General features: G+C 37.4%; 1 protein-coding gene across 2 annotated transcripts; it reads right to left on the bottom strand.

The window, feature by feature from the left end:
* Positions 1 to 1,990: 1,990 nt before the first annotated feature.
* On the bottom strand, positions 1,991 to 4,519 carry LOC307167788 (uncharacterized protein). Of its 2 annotated transcripts, XM_079887080.1 has the most exons (8): positions 4,414 to 4,519; positions 3,943 to 4,260; positions 3,806 to 3,847; positions 3,392 to 3,700; positions 3,171 to 3,303; positions 3,037 to 3,080; positions 2,343 to 2,455; positions 1,991 to 2,252 (listed from the first exon to the last, which is right to left on the bottom strand). In XM_079887080.1, the coding sequence occupies exons 1-8, from the start codon at positions 4,457 to 4,459 to the stop codon at positions 2,112 to 2,114; spliced, it is 1,146 nt and encodes a 381-aa protein (XP_079743206.1). In that variant the 5' UTR covers positions 4,460 to 4,519; the 3' UTR covers positions 1,991 to 2,111. The 2 variants fall into 2 exon arrangements, with proteins under 2 accessions (XP_079743206.1, XP_079743207.1); XM_079887081.1 differs by lacking the exon at positions 1,991 to 2,252 and having other exon boundaries at positions 2,380 to 2,451.
* Between the last annotated feature and the right edge of the window lie 10,297 nt (positions 4,520 to 14,816).

Below are 14,816 nucleotides of genomic sequence, written 5' to 3'. Positions count from 1 at the left end.
ATTTTGTTCTCTGTACTGACAGCACTCCAAATTTACAAAAAAATGAGCTCAATGTTAAAATTGACCGGAGTTCTCCTTTAAGTAAAAATCAGTCTTTACAACTTTTACTTGTAATGGAGTAATATTTGACCAGTAGTATCTGTACTTTCACTCAAGTAAGGAAGTTGTGTACTTTGTCCACCTCTGATTTTTCTAGACTAGTAGTCATTCATTCAAGCAATTAGGACTAATCGCACTTTAATATTCAATCTGGGTGCATATAGGCTATATGCACCCAGGATTGAATATTAAAGTGCGATTACTGTATATTCACAGAGACCATGAAAGCGCGCCCTCTCCGTTTTCTTTTATTTTACAAAAGCACAACGTTTTCTTGTTGTTGTGAGTTTACACAAATAAAAGTAGTTGCGACTGATGTATTATTCTTTTCTGTATGACCAGAAATGGAGTATTTTAAGTTGTTTCCACTGTTGATAGGAAAATGCGAGTGATGGCACCGGCGCCTCCATGTCATGTAGTGCGCACTCCACACTCCGCACAAACACTTGGATATGCGCTTAATAATAGCTAACGTTAGAGTGAGCGGCAATGCCAGACGGATAAGTCCTCTTCATGTTTAACAAATCAAATTCTGTTGCATTTTCTTGCGCCAGTTTGAAAAGGGCGGCTGAAACAATTAGCCTATACAGATAAACGCCCAATGCTGGTGTTTTTCTTTAAATAAATTTGTTTAGGCTTTAAAATAAATATTGTTTGTGGGCTAATTAATGCCACAATAATTTGTTTATTTTATTGGCTACTTATATTTTTAATTTTTGTTTTGCATTGAATACCATTTAAAGGATTTGCTGTGCACCGCAAGGCCATCTTCCCATAGAAAGCCACGTTAAGAGCCACTTTATTTTCTTTATAATAAAGGGTTTCTATGGGAGGAAAACGCTTAACGTGTAATTAAATGTGTTGCGTTCATATTCTGGGCTCATCTGCTTTTCTGTAGGATAGTATGGTTTATTAATAAGGTGTGTACAGCATTTGATCTTTATCACTGAAGTAGCCTATTAAGCCACATTAAGCTTTTTCTTTATTATAAGGGTTTTCTATATGGGAGGAAAACGCTTAGCCTAATGTGCAATTAAACACAATGTTTGTATTCTGGGCTCCTCTGCTAATCTGTAGGCTACACATGCTTTATTAATAAGGTGTGTACAGAATTTGATCTTTTAACATGAATGTCCATTGGGGGCTGCTATTGCTTCAGCTTTTTGAACGTAGAAGTATGATAAAGACATGATTGGCTATACATTTTATGTGGATAAAGGCATATATTGTACATGACTGCGCATGTCCTTATAAGGCCTAGAACATTTGTCGTTTTAACGACATAACATCTCGTTATTACGAGAAAAAGAAGTCGTTTTAACGACATAACATCTTGTTATTACGAGAAAAGTTTTCGTTAAAACGACATATCTCGTTATTACGAGAAAAGATGTCGTTAAAACGACATAACATCTCGTTATTACTAGAAAAATATTTCGTTTTAACGACATAACATCTTGTTATTATGAGAAAATATGTCATTTTAATGACATAACATCTCGTTATTTACGAGAAAAAGATGTAGTTTTAACGACATAACATCTCGTTATTACGAGAAAAGTTTTCGTTAAAACGACATCTCGTTATTACGAGAAAAGATGACGTTAAAACGACATAACATCTCATTATTACGAGAAAAATATTACGTTTTAACGACATTAGATCTCGTTATTACGAGAAAATATGTCGTTTTAATGACATAACATCTCGTTATTACGAGAAAATATGTCGTTTTAACGACATAACATCTCGTTATTACGACATAATTGAGTGGAAAAATAATATGTATGTGGCAGCAATGCGTCACCGTACAAAACAAATGTAATACAATAATAATTTCCTTCAAGAATATAAAAGCATGCTTTGAAATGCATGAAACACAAATAAATTTACAAAGCATTCAAAGTTTAATGGTTTTTAATTGCAGTTAACAACAATTGTGAAGACAGCTATTCAAGATTTTTACATTTTGTCTTCTTTTTTTTTATTAGAGATACAGTGTTTTGAAGTAACTAACTAAGAGCCTCAGAGGAGTAGGTAATTACAGCATATTCAGACGTTGTGCTTAATTTTCTAGTGACCTCTTTAGAGTGGATGTGCAGTCTGTCAGCTGAAGCATGCAGTAATCCTGCTCTGGCCTCATCTCTCCATCTCTGCAAAACACATTCACACTGTCACTCATCAGGTCCCATGCACCATGCAATTATACATAATTGTATTTATTTATAATATATTTTTGTCACCGGTCTTTGGTTTTTTGAAGTCTGGGTAAAGGTGTCAGATAGATCCGGATTGCTGGATCCCCTCACAGAGATCACAATATCAGCGTAAGGGACTTCATGATCACTCTGGCTGTCTGGGAATAAAAAAAGAAGTTAACTCTTGAATCATACTGCCATTCCCAAACTTTCTCCAGAAAAGTGTAAGTTTGGGGTTGGTAAGATTTTGTTATGTTTATGAAAGAAGTCACTTCTGCTCACCAAGGCTGCATTTATTCGAACAAAAATAAAGTGATATTGTGAAATATTATTACAATTTAAAACAACTGTTTTCTATTTGAATATATTTTAAAATGTCATTTATTCCTGTGATGGAAAGATTCAGCATCATTACTCCAGACTGAAGTCTCACATGATCCTTCAGAAATTATTCGAATATGATGATTTGGTGCCCAAGAAACATTCTTTATTGTTATCAATGTTGAATACAGTTGTTAAACTGATTTTTCAGGATTCTTTGATGAATTGAAATTCAGAAAATCATTTATTTTTGTCTTTCTTTACTGTAACTTTTGATCATTTTAATGCATCCTTGCTGAATAAAAGTATTCATTTAAAAAAATATATAAAACTTAAAACAGTTGTGTTGTGTATGTATGTGTGTACATTTTATATGTATATTTTATTTTTATATTAATGTTTATAAATTGAGAGAGACCTTGAGCAATTGGCCTCATCACCACAGCATTTCTAGATGGATCCCTGCAAGAGACCAGATACTGCTGGTGAAAGAGATTTGATATGTTTTGCTACTTCATAATGATTAATTTTACATATGCAATTGTGCATTACCTCTCATGGACTATGTTAGTGGAATCCATTATCTTACACCCTCTTCTGTAGCACAGATACACCAGATGGGCCGTCAGGACAACCACTGCAGACACTGCAAAAGCTGCGAAGACCTTGGCCCAGGTGAATCCATCTGTATGGCAAAATGCTGACTTGATGGACTGTATTGTATGTGAATCTGAAAATGTGTTGATATATTTTTGGAAGTGTAAAACACTCACCTATTGTGTTAACCTCTATATCCACAGTGAAAGCCTGGTGTGTGCAAGTCCCTTTAGATTGGCACCTGTATCGTCCACTATCCTCTCCTTTGATTTCACTCCATTGGATTACACTGTCATTTTTTGGGGTCAAAGGGAGGGTACTGTTTTCTCTGACCCACTGGACCTCACAGTGTTTGATGTCAATGGCAACACAGTGAAGTATGAGTGAGGCTCCTGCCATCACTTCGATAGTGGAAAAGGATGTAAGTACTTCATCTGACTCTGCCTGACCCCTATACGACTTTACTCTCAAAGATGGACCTAGATCTAGACCAGAAAGACACAAGGACACAAAAATAATATAAACCAATAGTCTTAAAAATAGCACAGTAAGTAGAACTATCCTTACAGATACACAACTTACAGACTCACCAGCTAGTCCTTTAGGAGGTGTTACTTGTTCTTTGGATTCATCTATTTGAAGCATAAATGCACATAAAGTGAGAAAAGGCCTGGGATGAATTCATTCATGTTATTCATCATAAACGATAAACTCAAACGCATCTTACCGATAACTTGCAGCGTTACCAGAAGCTCTGTTTTCCTAGGAATGCCCGGTTTGTCATTCTCTTCAGAAAAGCAAGAATAGTTATATTGCGTTTGCTCCATAATTAGATGAGCTGTGTATATGCTCACAGTGCACACGTCTCCTGATGTTTTATGAACCTTCCAGTGGCACTTGCTACATACTGGAGTTTCTTCCCATTTCCAGTAACCACGAGCGAATCCACTGGAACAGTTGTAGGTACAATTTAAAGTAAACGGTTCGTGGAGTCTTGCATTCTTAATTTCACGCTGGATTTCAGAACTTGTACTTCTTACAGCATCTGTGAAGAGTCATAAAGTTAACAGCAACTAGAAATTACACTTATATTAGTATTCAAGTGAATATATAAGAATTTAAGGAAATATCTGATTTACCACATTAGATATATAATCATTATCATAAAAATAATATATAGCATTTCCAGTGACATTACCTTGGAATCCTAATTGTAAAAGCAGCATCACAGGAATCAGAAACATGTTTTGGCATTCATTCAAGATACTTGTTCATATCTTGCATGTGCTTGCATCTGCATGCGTAAATGATAATTCGTATATAGCATAATATGTGAAAACAAAGGGAAGCTCCTCCCCATAGGTTGGGCTTAATTTACTGCCTCCGAAAATGTGGTTAACTGAGGTGTTGGTGCATCATGATGCATGGCAAGATGTCATTGGTCCTTTGCAGCTTGATTTGCATGCCACTATGGTTTTGTTTGATCATTTAACAAAAAAATATGTACAATATTTATCTAGTAGACATTATAATTAAGGAATTTGGATGTCAATCAAATGGAGCTGTTCAATGGTTTTGATTCATGATGTTATTCTCAGATGTTGTTTTTACCTAATTAACATTTTCCATGGATCTAAACAATTTAAATGGAAATCGCGTGAATGATATTTAAAGAAGTTCACGGCCTGACTCTTGATAACATCCATGTTAATGTATCAAAGTGACTTTCTCAGCAGTTTGATTAATTTATCACTCGATTGCTGCTGTAAACTGGATCACATTCAAGCTTTGCAGTGGAAACTGGAGGTTAATACAGTTTGCAGCTGCAGAGGTTTGAAGCTCCATTTCAACGTAAAGGAACAGGAAACATTGTGCCTTCGCATTACCACAAAAACCTACAATCTATTTTAACATTTACTGCACTGGATGCTATTTTACATGTATATGTTCCTTTTTAAGGTGTTATTTAAAAAAAAAAAAAAAAAAAAAAATCAAATGTGCACTGTAACAGTGGGTGGATGAATATTATGAAGAAATGTTAAGGTCAAATTTAATTTCAAAATCAAAAGGAAAACCTTAACCAAAATTCCTAGAGTTAAGAAATGATAGTCTATTTTAGAGTTTTTTTTTTTTTTTAATTGTTACATTCACTTTCAATTTTCAGTACCATAGTGTAAAAATGTTGCAAATTATAATTTATTTTAATCATTTCTTTTTAAATTAATTTTGGGGGAAATGTCTATTCAAATGTAAGTGCATGTAGGCATAAAATATTTATTATCCTAACATTAAGAAATCGGAAGGTAAATAAGATCCTGTACGGTCCATGGTTTAAAAAACAGACTGATATTCTAGACAGTAAAGTTCACAGTTCTGCCCAATGAGTGTATCACTGGCTTCTGACTGGAATTGAGTTACATGGCTTGAATTTCACTTTCAATTATTGAGGTGTCCCTATTCACTGATAGACTTAAAGGGGCTATAGAGCGACTGAGGACAGAAGTCCGCTGCGATGTAACGGGGAGCTTAAAAATGATCGGCATGAACCGATATTTTATTTTATTTATCTTCTGCGTGACATGGAGTGGCTTCAGACAAAGTTGGAATGTATTTGTATCAGGTAGGCATCATCAGCATGAGATGAAATTCATTACATACAGTACAGACTAGTGTGTTAAAGAAATGAAACGTGCTTACTGATTAAGCATTGATAAGCGTTAAGAGTGTGGATATATTGATAACTGATGCAGTTAGTAATTATTTTTTTAATATCTTGATGATGCAGGAGCTGACATGAGGCCGGAGAGTTCAGATTGTTTAATCTGCTGTAATCAGACTCAAATATCATGTCCGGAGGGAACCTATTTTTCATCAGGGATCTGCCTTGAGTGTCCTGCAGGGCAGTTGTAAGTGTAATTTTCGTTTTATAGAAGAATTTGTGTAATTGCATCAAACCTTAAAAAAAAACATTAACCTTTTTTTTTTTTTTTTTTGGCATTTCAGCTGTCCTGGCAATGTCTCTGCACCCAGAAAATGCCCCACTGGCATGTTTAACCCTTATACTGGGAAAAGCAGTATCCAGGATTGCCAGGTATCCTATAATTTTATCTATTTTTTATTTATGCACTATATAGCCTACTCTACCTTATGGGGACAAAATGTCCCCACAAAGATGGGGATATTTAAAATCCATGTTCTTGTGGGGAAATTGTTTGGTCTCCATGAGGAAAACAACTCATACTAAGTGATGTTTTTTGAAAATCTAAAAATCCAGAAAGTTTTCTGTGATGGGTAGGGGATAGATTATACAGTTTTTACAGAATAAAAATCATTATGTCTATGGAATGTCCCCATAAAACATGAAAACCCAACGTGTGTGTGTGTGTAATTGTTGGTGTCTTTTAAAGCCCTGTGTCCCAGGTTTGGTTAGCACAGAAGACCGTGTGGAATGCAAGCTTTGTCCGGCTGGTTTCTCCTGTGACAGTGCATCAGGCAACCTTACAGCATGTCTCTCAGGACAGTATTCTCCAGAGGGGCTAACCCAGTGCCTGCCATGCCCCTTTGGCTTTGTTTGCATAGAGGGCTTTCAAATGAAGGTGGGTACAAACTGATGTGAATTACCATATTTGTAATCTTACATTTCATCTTTGTACCATAAACCATTTTTATTTGTTTGTTTTACCATTTAGTGTGGCCCTGGAGAAGAGCCAAACTTTAACCAGACGGAGTGTGTTGACTGTGCTGAAGGCTACTACTCCACTCTGTGCAGTGCTCAATGTCACCTGTGTCCCACAGGTAAACATGGACTCCCATGTTTAATTCACATGCAATTGATGTCTTACTTGCACCTGCTAAAGCCAAAATAAACACGCACATCAATGTCACAACAGGCACACACACTTACAGACACATAATTCCTTGTATATCCCTTTAAAATATATACAATTTTCTCTTTAAGGAAGCCACTGTCCGTACAAAAAGATGTCTGCGCCTCTTCCTTGTCCCGTGGGCCATTATTCATACATGCCGGGCCAGACTGAGTGTAAAAAATGCAATGGTTCCTCAGCCTACAGGAGTACAGTGACTCCGGTCTGGTCAAGGGGACAGTCTCATCTTGGTCAGAGGTCAAGACAGCTTATCTCCTGTCCTCCTGGGACACACAGAGACGGAGAAAGATCAGACTGTGTTGTGTGTCCTGCAGGTGAGGCAGTATTTCAGGTTGGGCTGCGTGCTTTTCACATTCAATACCACAATTTTGAGTGTTAATGTTTTTTTTTGCAGGACATTACTGTGTTGCAAATATTGCGATACAGTGTCCGGCAGGAACCTATGGACCAAAGGAGGGGCTACAGAGAGAAAGGGACTGTGCAATCTGTCCTGCAGGTACTAATATTGTCCTACAGCTTTACTTATTTTTAGTGATCTCAGTTTTCATTTTACCTGAAGATCTATTTGCTAATGTGACAGTTAAGCAATATAACATTGCATGAATGTACCTTTAAGGTGAGCTCACATTTAACCTTCTGCGGCGAAAACTCACGAGTGCAATACAGTGATTCTAATCAGAATCTGTGCGATCAGGAATTTCGCATGTTTTTTTTGCAACAGGTTTTTCACGTGAAATCGCTGCGTTGATGTGGCTTCTATGTGAGCAATGCTTCATACCTCACCATACGACTGACAATAGACAATGGACTTTTTTTCCCAGTGAAATTTCACTAATGTGAACATTATTTAATCTGTTTTTGCTCCACCAGCTAAAGTAGTTCCAAACAAAGTCAAAGCATAATGAACTGTTACATGTCCCTGTGCTGTTTCGTTGCTGAATTAAGTGATTCTGAGTGTTTTTAAGAATTGGTTGGTTGAATTCAATGACTCACTCATAAAGACAGTCACTTGTCGCCACCTACTGGTGTAATGATGTAACTTGCAGAAAGAGACACTGTAAAATCCCCACCACTAACACACAGATTGATATTCTGTCTGGAACACGCAAACAGAAAAGTGGAGTGATACAAAGAGACAAACTCGAGGACCAGAACTAGATGTTGTATAATGAATAATTGGAATATGCATGATAATAGCTGGAAATGTTTTGTTCTTCCCAGGATTTTATTGTTTGGAGGGCACCTCTCGGAGGCCGAGCTCTCAGTTTCTGTGCCCACAAGGGTATTACTGTGAGGAGGGCACGGGTGTGCCGCATGGGTCACCTTGCCCCGCTGGAACTGCAGGAGGACAACTGGGTCAGACAAGTAGGGCAGCTTGCAAGAGGTGTGCAGAGGGTCGCTACTGTCCCACAGGTTAGGGCATGAACCCATAACACACTTATAGATGTTCACGTTTATACACACGTATGCATTTATTATACACTCGCATTTATTATACACACACATTTATACACACGCATACTATACATTTTCTTTTGTTTTTTGTTGTCATTATATTATCTGTGATCTGTGTTTCCATAGAAATACTCTTTTTGTAGAAACAGTCTAATTACTTAAATGTTTTGAGTGCGTTTAGCAAAAAATCATAGTACAATGTAACTTTTATTTTACTAAACCCACAAGAACGACTGCTGTTGAACCGTTTCCTGCCATCAGCTGTTTCCTGACTGAAAAGTGCTGTAGAGAGTGTGTGATGTGGTTCAGGGGTGCAGAGAATATGGAAAATTTGTTTGCAATTTTTTCCTCATATGCTAAAACACATCACCATTTCGGTTTAGTTTATTGTTGTACTAAACTTAGATTAATCTAAAAGGTATTGTATTTAAGTGCTGTTTGTATACAGTAACTGATCTCTAGTCATTATACTGTATATAGTGTGTGTGTATACACAATGTATGTGTGTACATGTGTGTGTGTGTATATATATATATATATATATATATATATATATATATATATATATATATATATATAGAATAAAAGTTGAGAGTGAACTTCTAAGAGTACTCTATCCTCAAAAGCTAATAGACATTGACTAAAGGACAGAACACTTTAAACCATCCTTGATTTTAGGTTCTGCAGGTCCAGGTTTGCTTTGTGCCCGTGGGAGGTACTGCCCAGCAGGTACACTCAGTGAGATCTTATGCCCACAAGGGACCTTCACCCCTCATCAGGGGGCGCTGAGTAAGATTTCTTTCTCAAAATCTTCAATCTTATTAAAGCACATACAATTAAATCTGCTGTTGGGTTGATATTTGTCTCTATTTTCATCCTAGGTGTAAAGGACTGTTTAAAGTGTCCACCGGGCTTCTATTGTCCAGAGGGAACAAGTGACCCTATGCCTTGTCAGCCTGGCACCTTTAACCCTCTGGAGGGGCAGGATGCTCTGGCAGACTGCAGGCCTTGCTACCCGGGCAAATCATGCACACAAGTTGCACTGAAGTTTCCTGATGTGGATTGTATGCCAGGGTTAGTGTCTTTCGTACTCGAGAATAAAAAAACAAAAACAGTCTAAGCTTGTTTCTCAGACTTGTCAGGCCAGTCTGGTATGTTGTTTTTTTAATGTTTTGGGCAGGTACTTGATTTAAAGGGGTGGTATAATGTCCTTTTCACAAGATGTAAAATAAGTCTTTGATGTCTCCAGAGTGTGTATGTGAAGTTTTAGCTCAAAATACCCCACAGACATTTTTATATAGCAAGTTAAATATTTTTTATTTTTTTTGTGTCTGTTCCTTTAAATGCAAATGAGCTGCTGCTCCCGCACCGAGGGCGAAGCTTCAACAGCTTGCACTCACACACACATGCACTGAAAATTTCAAAAACTTTTAGTCTTTTATGTTCAAATCGGATTCAGAAAATGATGGAGAGACTCAAGAAGTGACACATGTAAAAAGCTAAAGGGCATTTCTGAATGTTTAGTTGATGAATTTATGTAGTTTATGTGTAGTTATCTTCTAGTCATTGATTAGCATATTCTGTCTTGATAATCTATGAATCGTGTTCAGGGGGCGGGGTTTATGTAAATTCTAGGGTTGGTGATGTCACTAACCCTGGAGGAATGTCGTGTAGTCCCTACCAGCCGTTTGTTGTAGTCTTTAAAAAGCAATTTTTTAAAAAGCAAATATCTCCTTTTGCTTTGAACTTTGAGCGTCCTAACTTTGTAGATGTTGTTTATGCTCAAACAGCAACATTACACACTAACTAAAGTTAAAAAACTGAAATCATAATCAACCACCCCTTTAAAGGTCTGGTCAGGCTGGGATCTTTGGCTGATAAGAGCTGGTTGAAAGCTGTTCAGCAGGATTTGAACATCTTTTTTCTGTCCAAAACATCTCTGTGTTTGTTTTTTCAGGTTTGTGTGTCCACCAGGTTCTACCCGACCAAACGACCCATCCAGTGCTTGCCCTCCGGGTACCCTTAGTAACCGCACAGACCTCACTGACCTCTCCCAGTGCCAGCGGTGTCCTGCACGTTATGCCTGTCTTAGAGGTACATTCAGAGCTGGATGTCATGTACTATACATTTACAAGTTTTATTTACCTTTAATTTTTAACTATTTAACAACTTTCGCCTTTACAGGCACGGGTGGTGTCCAGAGGCCTCCACTCTTTTGCTTTCCTGGGCATTACTGTCCTGCGGGCACTATGTTCCCCACTCAGCACAAGTGTCCCGCTGGTACCTGGAATGATCAAAGTGGACTGGAGTCGGAGCGCGAGTGCCGGCCATGCCCAAAAGGCTGGTACTGTTTAGCAGGAGTGGGCGGTCCATCTGGAAGATGCAACTCTGGGCACTACTGCCCTGAAGGTATTAAAGCTTTGTGAATATCTGAATGTTCTTCCACTTTGAAGAAAAACATTCATTTTAAGTTTGGCCTACAGGAACATATGAACAGTGTCATATAAATATATTTGATTCATTGCAAAGCCATTCAAATAATTATTACCTTTGAAATTATTCAAATAGTCAGCCATTAAAATAATCAATCACTTTTGGAGTTTTTTTTTTTTTTCATGATATGCATTTCATTAGAATTCTTGATGTGAGAGGGCCATGTAAAGTTAGAACTAGAAGGACAATAAAACATTTAGCTGAACTTTAACCAAAATATTTAAAATAATATTAATAATAATATTATTACTGTTATTACGTTATGTATATATAAAAGTACATGTACATTTATAATGAAGTTTTTCAAAATATGCTTTATATGTGTGTGTGTTCCCGATCTGTTAATTTTATAAGTTAAGCATTAAACACATAAAGCTCTAAAAACATTTAAACAATATGAAATGCATGACAAAAATGTGTGTAAAGTATCACAAAAAATCTATTTGAATAATTCTGTTTATACATTAACTCTAACTCCCACTATCTCTAGATTTTAAATAAATTGTGGACATGGACTTGTCACCCTGGGTCACATGACCATAAAACAATTAAATTACTTCCTTGAAGTGACCATCACATGTTCCCTTGTGGAAGGGCCCTTCGTGAAGGGATTTAGTTGTTCAATTTCTTTTGGGATGCCCCTACAAATGGCGTTCCCTTTAAGGGTGCAAAAATGACGTTTGGTATTCACCCATACTGTGTGTGTGTATCTCTACAGGTACATTATATGGCTCACAGCACCCATGCCCTCCAGGCACCTACAGCACAAAGATAGGTAATGGTGGAAAAGAGGACTGTCTGGTCTGTCCAGAAGGCTATTACTGTAAGGAGGGTACATCCAAACCCACTTCCTGTCCACCGTGAGTAACAGTCCCATTTGGCTGAAATAAAGCTGGCTAAGACTTCAGTGGATTTTACTTTCCCTGTGTGTCCAGGGCAACATTTCGTCAGATAAAAGGGGGACGGAGAGCAGAAGATTGTTCTGTGTGTCCTGCCGGCTACTTCTGTCCTCATCCGGCCACAGTCAGTCCAAAAGTTTGTGGAACAGGAAGTTTTTCTGTAAGCTGGACAGCTCATTGTAATCTAATGCATGTTGTCTTACTGTAACAAATAAATACATCATTTCATTTATCCATCTCCCTCTCTTCTGGTTCTCTGTCTTGCACTTTTTCCTTAGGATGAGGGATCAGAGGAGTGTCTTCCATGTTTGCCGGGTCACTACTGCAGCGATGAGACCACCAGTGAGGAAGCCATGCTCAGAGTAATGGTCTGCCCTCCGGGTTTCCTCTGCTCTCAAGGCATGGATCGAGAACCCCAGCGCTCAGCGGTCTTCTGCCCAATCGGCTTTTACTGTCCCGGTGGAAGTGTTGTAAGTATCATTTCAAGGGTCAGAAACATTACAACCATCGTCGATCATCATGTCAGATGATAAATGGCATGAAACATAGCAATTATTTTCTTTTCTATTATTTACGTCCTTATCAGGATCCTAATCCTGTTCCGTGCCCCAAAGGGACCTACAGTCAACAGCCAGGTCTACGTGACCCTTCAGACTGCACAAGGTGTCCGGAGGGAAAATACTGCTACACAGAGAATTCCCAGGAAGATCCCATTATTGAACCAGTATGGCTTCCTTGTAGTTTTTGTATAAACCGTTGAAACCTGTTTGTTGATTATTTAGTATATTAAAGGGATAATTGCATGATGGTCTGGTTTCACAGACAGGGCTAAGATTAAACCAGGATTAGGCCTTAGTTAAATTAAGACATTTAAGTAGCTTTTATAAACTTGCTTTAGAGAATAACATTACTGGTGTGCATCTTCAGACAAAACTATGATTCTGTGTAAGTTTCTTTCAGTTAAGACAGCACACACATTAATTTTAGTCTGGGACTAGGCTTAAGCCTGGGCATTTATGTAATTAATCTCACTTTATTAATGTCTTTGCTGTTGATTTTCGATGATCCAATTCAGCCATACTAATAAGCAAAAATGACTTTAGTTAAACATTACATTTGTGTTTTTGTTTTGTTTTGTTTTTATTGTTGAAGTAAAAGTTTCGAACTTTCATCTGTGTCTTATTCTTCTGCAATCCAGAATAGCAGCACAGCTGAAAGGTTTGTTTGAGCTGTACCCTCTACTGTACAGGCGTGAATTTCCATTTCCTTCAGCCTGAGGTTTATTCAATTCACTTTTGATGTGAAAGTTCCTTTACATTTGCCAAAAATATAACTTTCTTGTTTTGTTATTATAAAACAAACAAGCAATCCCAGCCCAGGTGAGAAAAAGTAACACAAAAGTAACATAACGGATTAATTTTCATGAAAAGTTACTACCGCAATTAGTTACTTTTTAGCAAGTAATACAATATAGTAATGCATTACATTTAAAGGTGACATATTATGCCCCTTTTCACACGATGTAATATAAATCTATGGTGTCCCCAGAATGTGTCTGTGAAATTTCAGCTCAAAATACCCCCCAAATCATTTATTATAGCTTGTCAAATTTGCCCCTTTTTGGGTGTGAGCAAAAACGTGCCGTTTTTTTGTGTGTCCCTTTAAATGCAAATGAGCTGCTGCGCCCCGATAACAAATACAATAACAAAACACGCAAATAATCTCACTTCAAGAGGTTGCAACTTTTAGACGCACCTGGACGTTTCTGAATGGGTAGTGGATACATTTATGCAGTTGTTGTGGAGTTACATTGATTCATCTCATTGACTTGCATGAACCGTCATGTTTAACTTTTACACAAGTTGACACTGTTCCCTGAATACAAAAGGAGTTATCTAGAAGAATGTCCAAGCTGCTCTTTTTTTGTGCATAAAATGTAACTGAATGTGACCATGGCTGTGTAGGGTTCCCATCCTCTTTCACTGTATGGAAAAAGAGTTGGATTTGTGTGAACTATCCCTTTAACATGTATATTATTCCTATCAGACAGGAAACTGTCCTGATGGATACTTCTGTCCTCTTGGTACCGGACATCCAAACTCGTTTCCATGTCAGTCCGGCTTCTTCAGGAATGACTTGTATGGCCATGGAGGAGAAGCTTGTGTGGAATGTCCTCCTGGTCACTACTGTCCTACTCTGGCCACACACTTTCCTACAGTCTGTCCACAGGTAAATCAAGTCAAGTCAAGTCAAGTTTATTTATATAGCGCTTTTCACAACATAGGTTGTATCAAAGCAGCTTCACAGTATTAAAATGTAAATGTAAAAGTTGGCATGCTATAACATTTTTACTTTACTGTCTAATAGATTTTTTTCTTCTGAAATAAATAAATAATGAATATTAAAAACAAATAGACCAAAAGTGACAGTAAATACATTTATCATGTGCAATAAATTATTAAAGGTGCTGTATGTTACTTTTTCACTCTCCTAAAGCATAAAAATACCATAATATGTTTGCATATATTGAGGAAAAATGCTAAGTTCACATACTCGTTATTTTACTTTGAAATGTGCGTTTCCAGGCTGGAATGTTTGTTTTTGTTTTGGTCTGTGATACTGCACATTGCCAATTTGCTAATTTTCATTGTCCATTGCGCACGTTCCTGTTGCGTGTGCTCAAACTGGCAACCCGCGTGAGCACCGTCCAGTCTGAGGAGCGACAATCTCCGATATTTTGAATGGACTGCAGTACCTATTTCGGCCACTAGTTGCCATTCTTACAGACTGCACCTTTAAATGCTGTGCTTTTTATTAAAAAGATGAATTTTTTATTCAATAAATACTGAAAAAAATCCTGGTTTCCA

Source organism: Squalius cephalus (assembly GCF_949319135.1).
Source record: "Squalius cephalus genome assembly, chromosome: 11".
NCBI classification, from domain to species: domain Eukaryota; kingdom Metazoa; phylum Chordata; class Actinopteri; order Cypriniformes; family Leuciscidae; genus Squalius; species Squalius cephalus.
The sequence above is the reverse complement of the archived record's forward strand: the minus strand, read 5'-3'. Positions and strand labels throughout refer to the sequence as shown.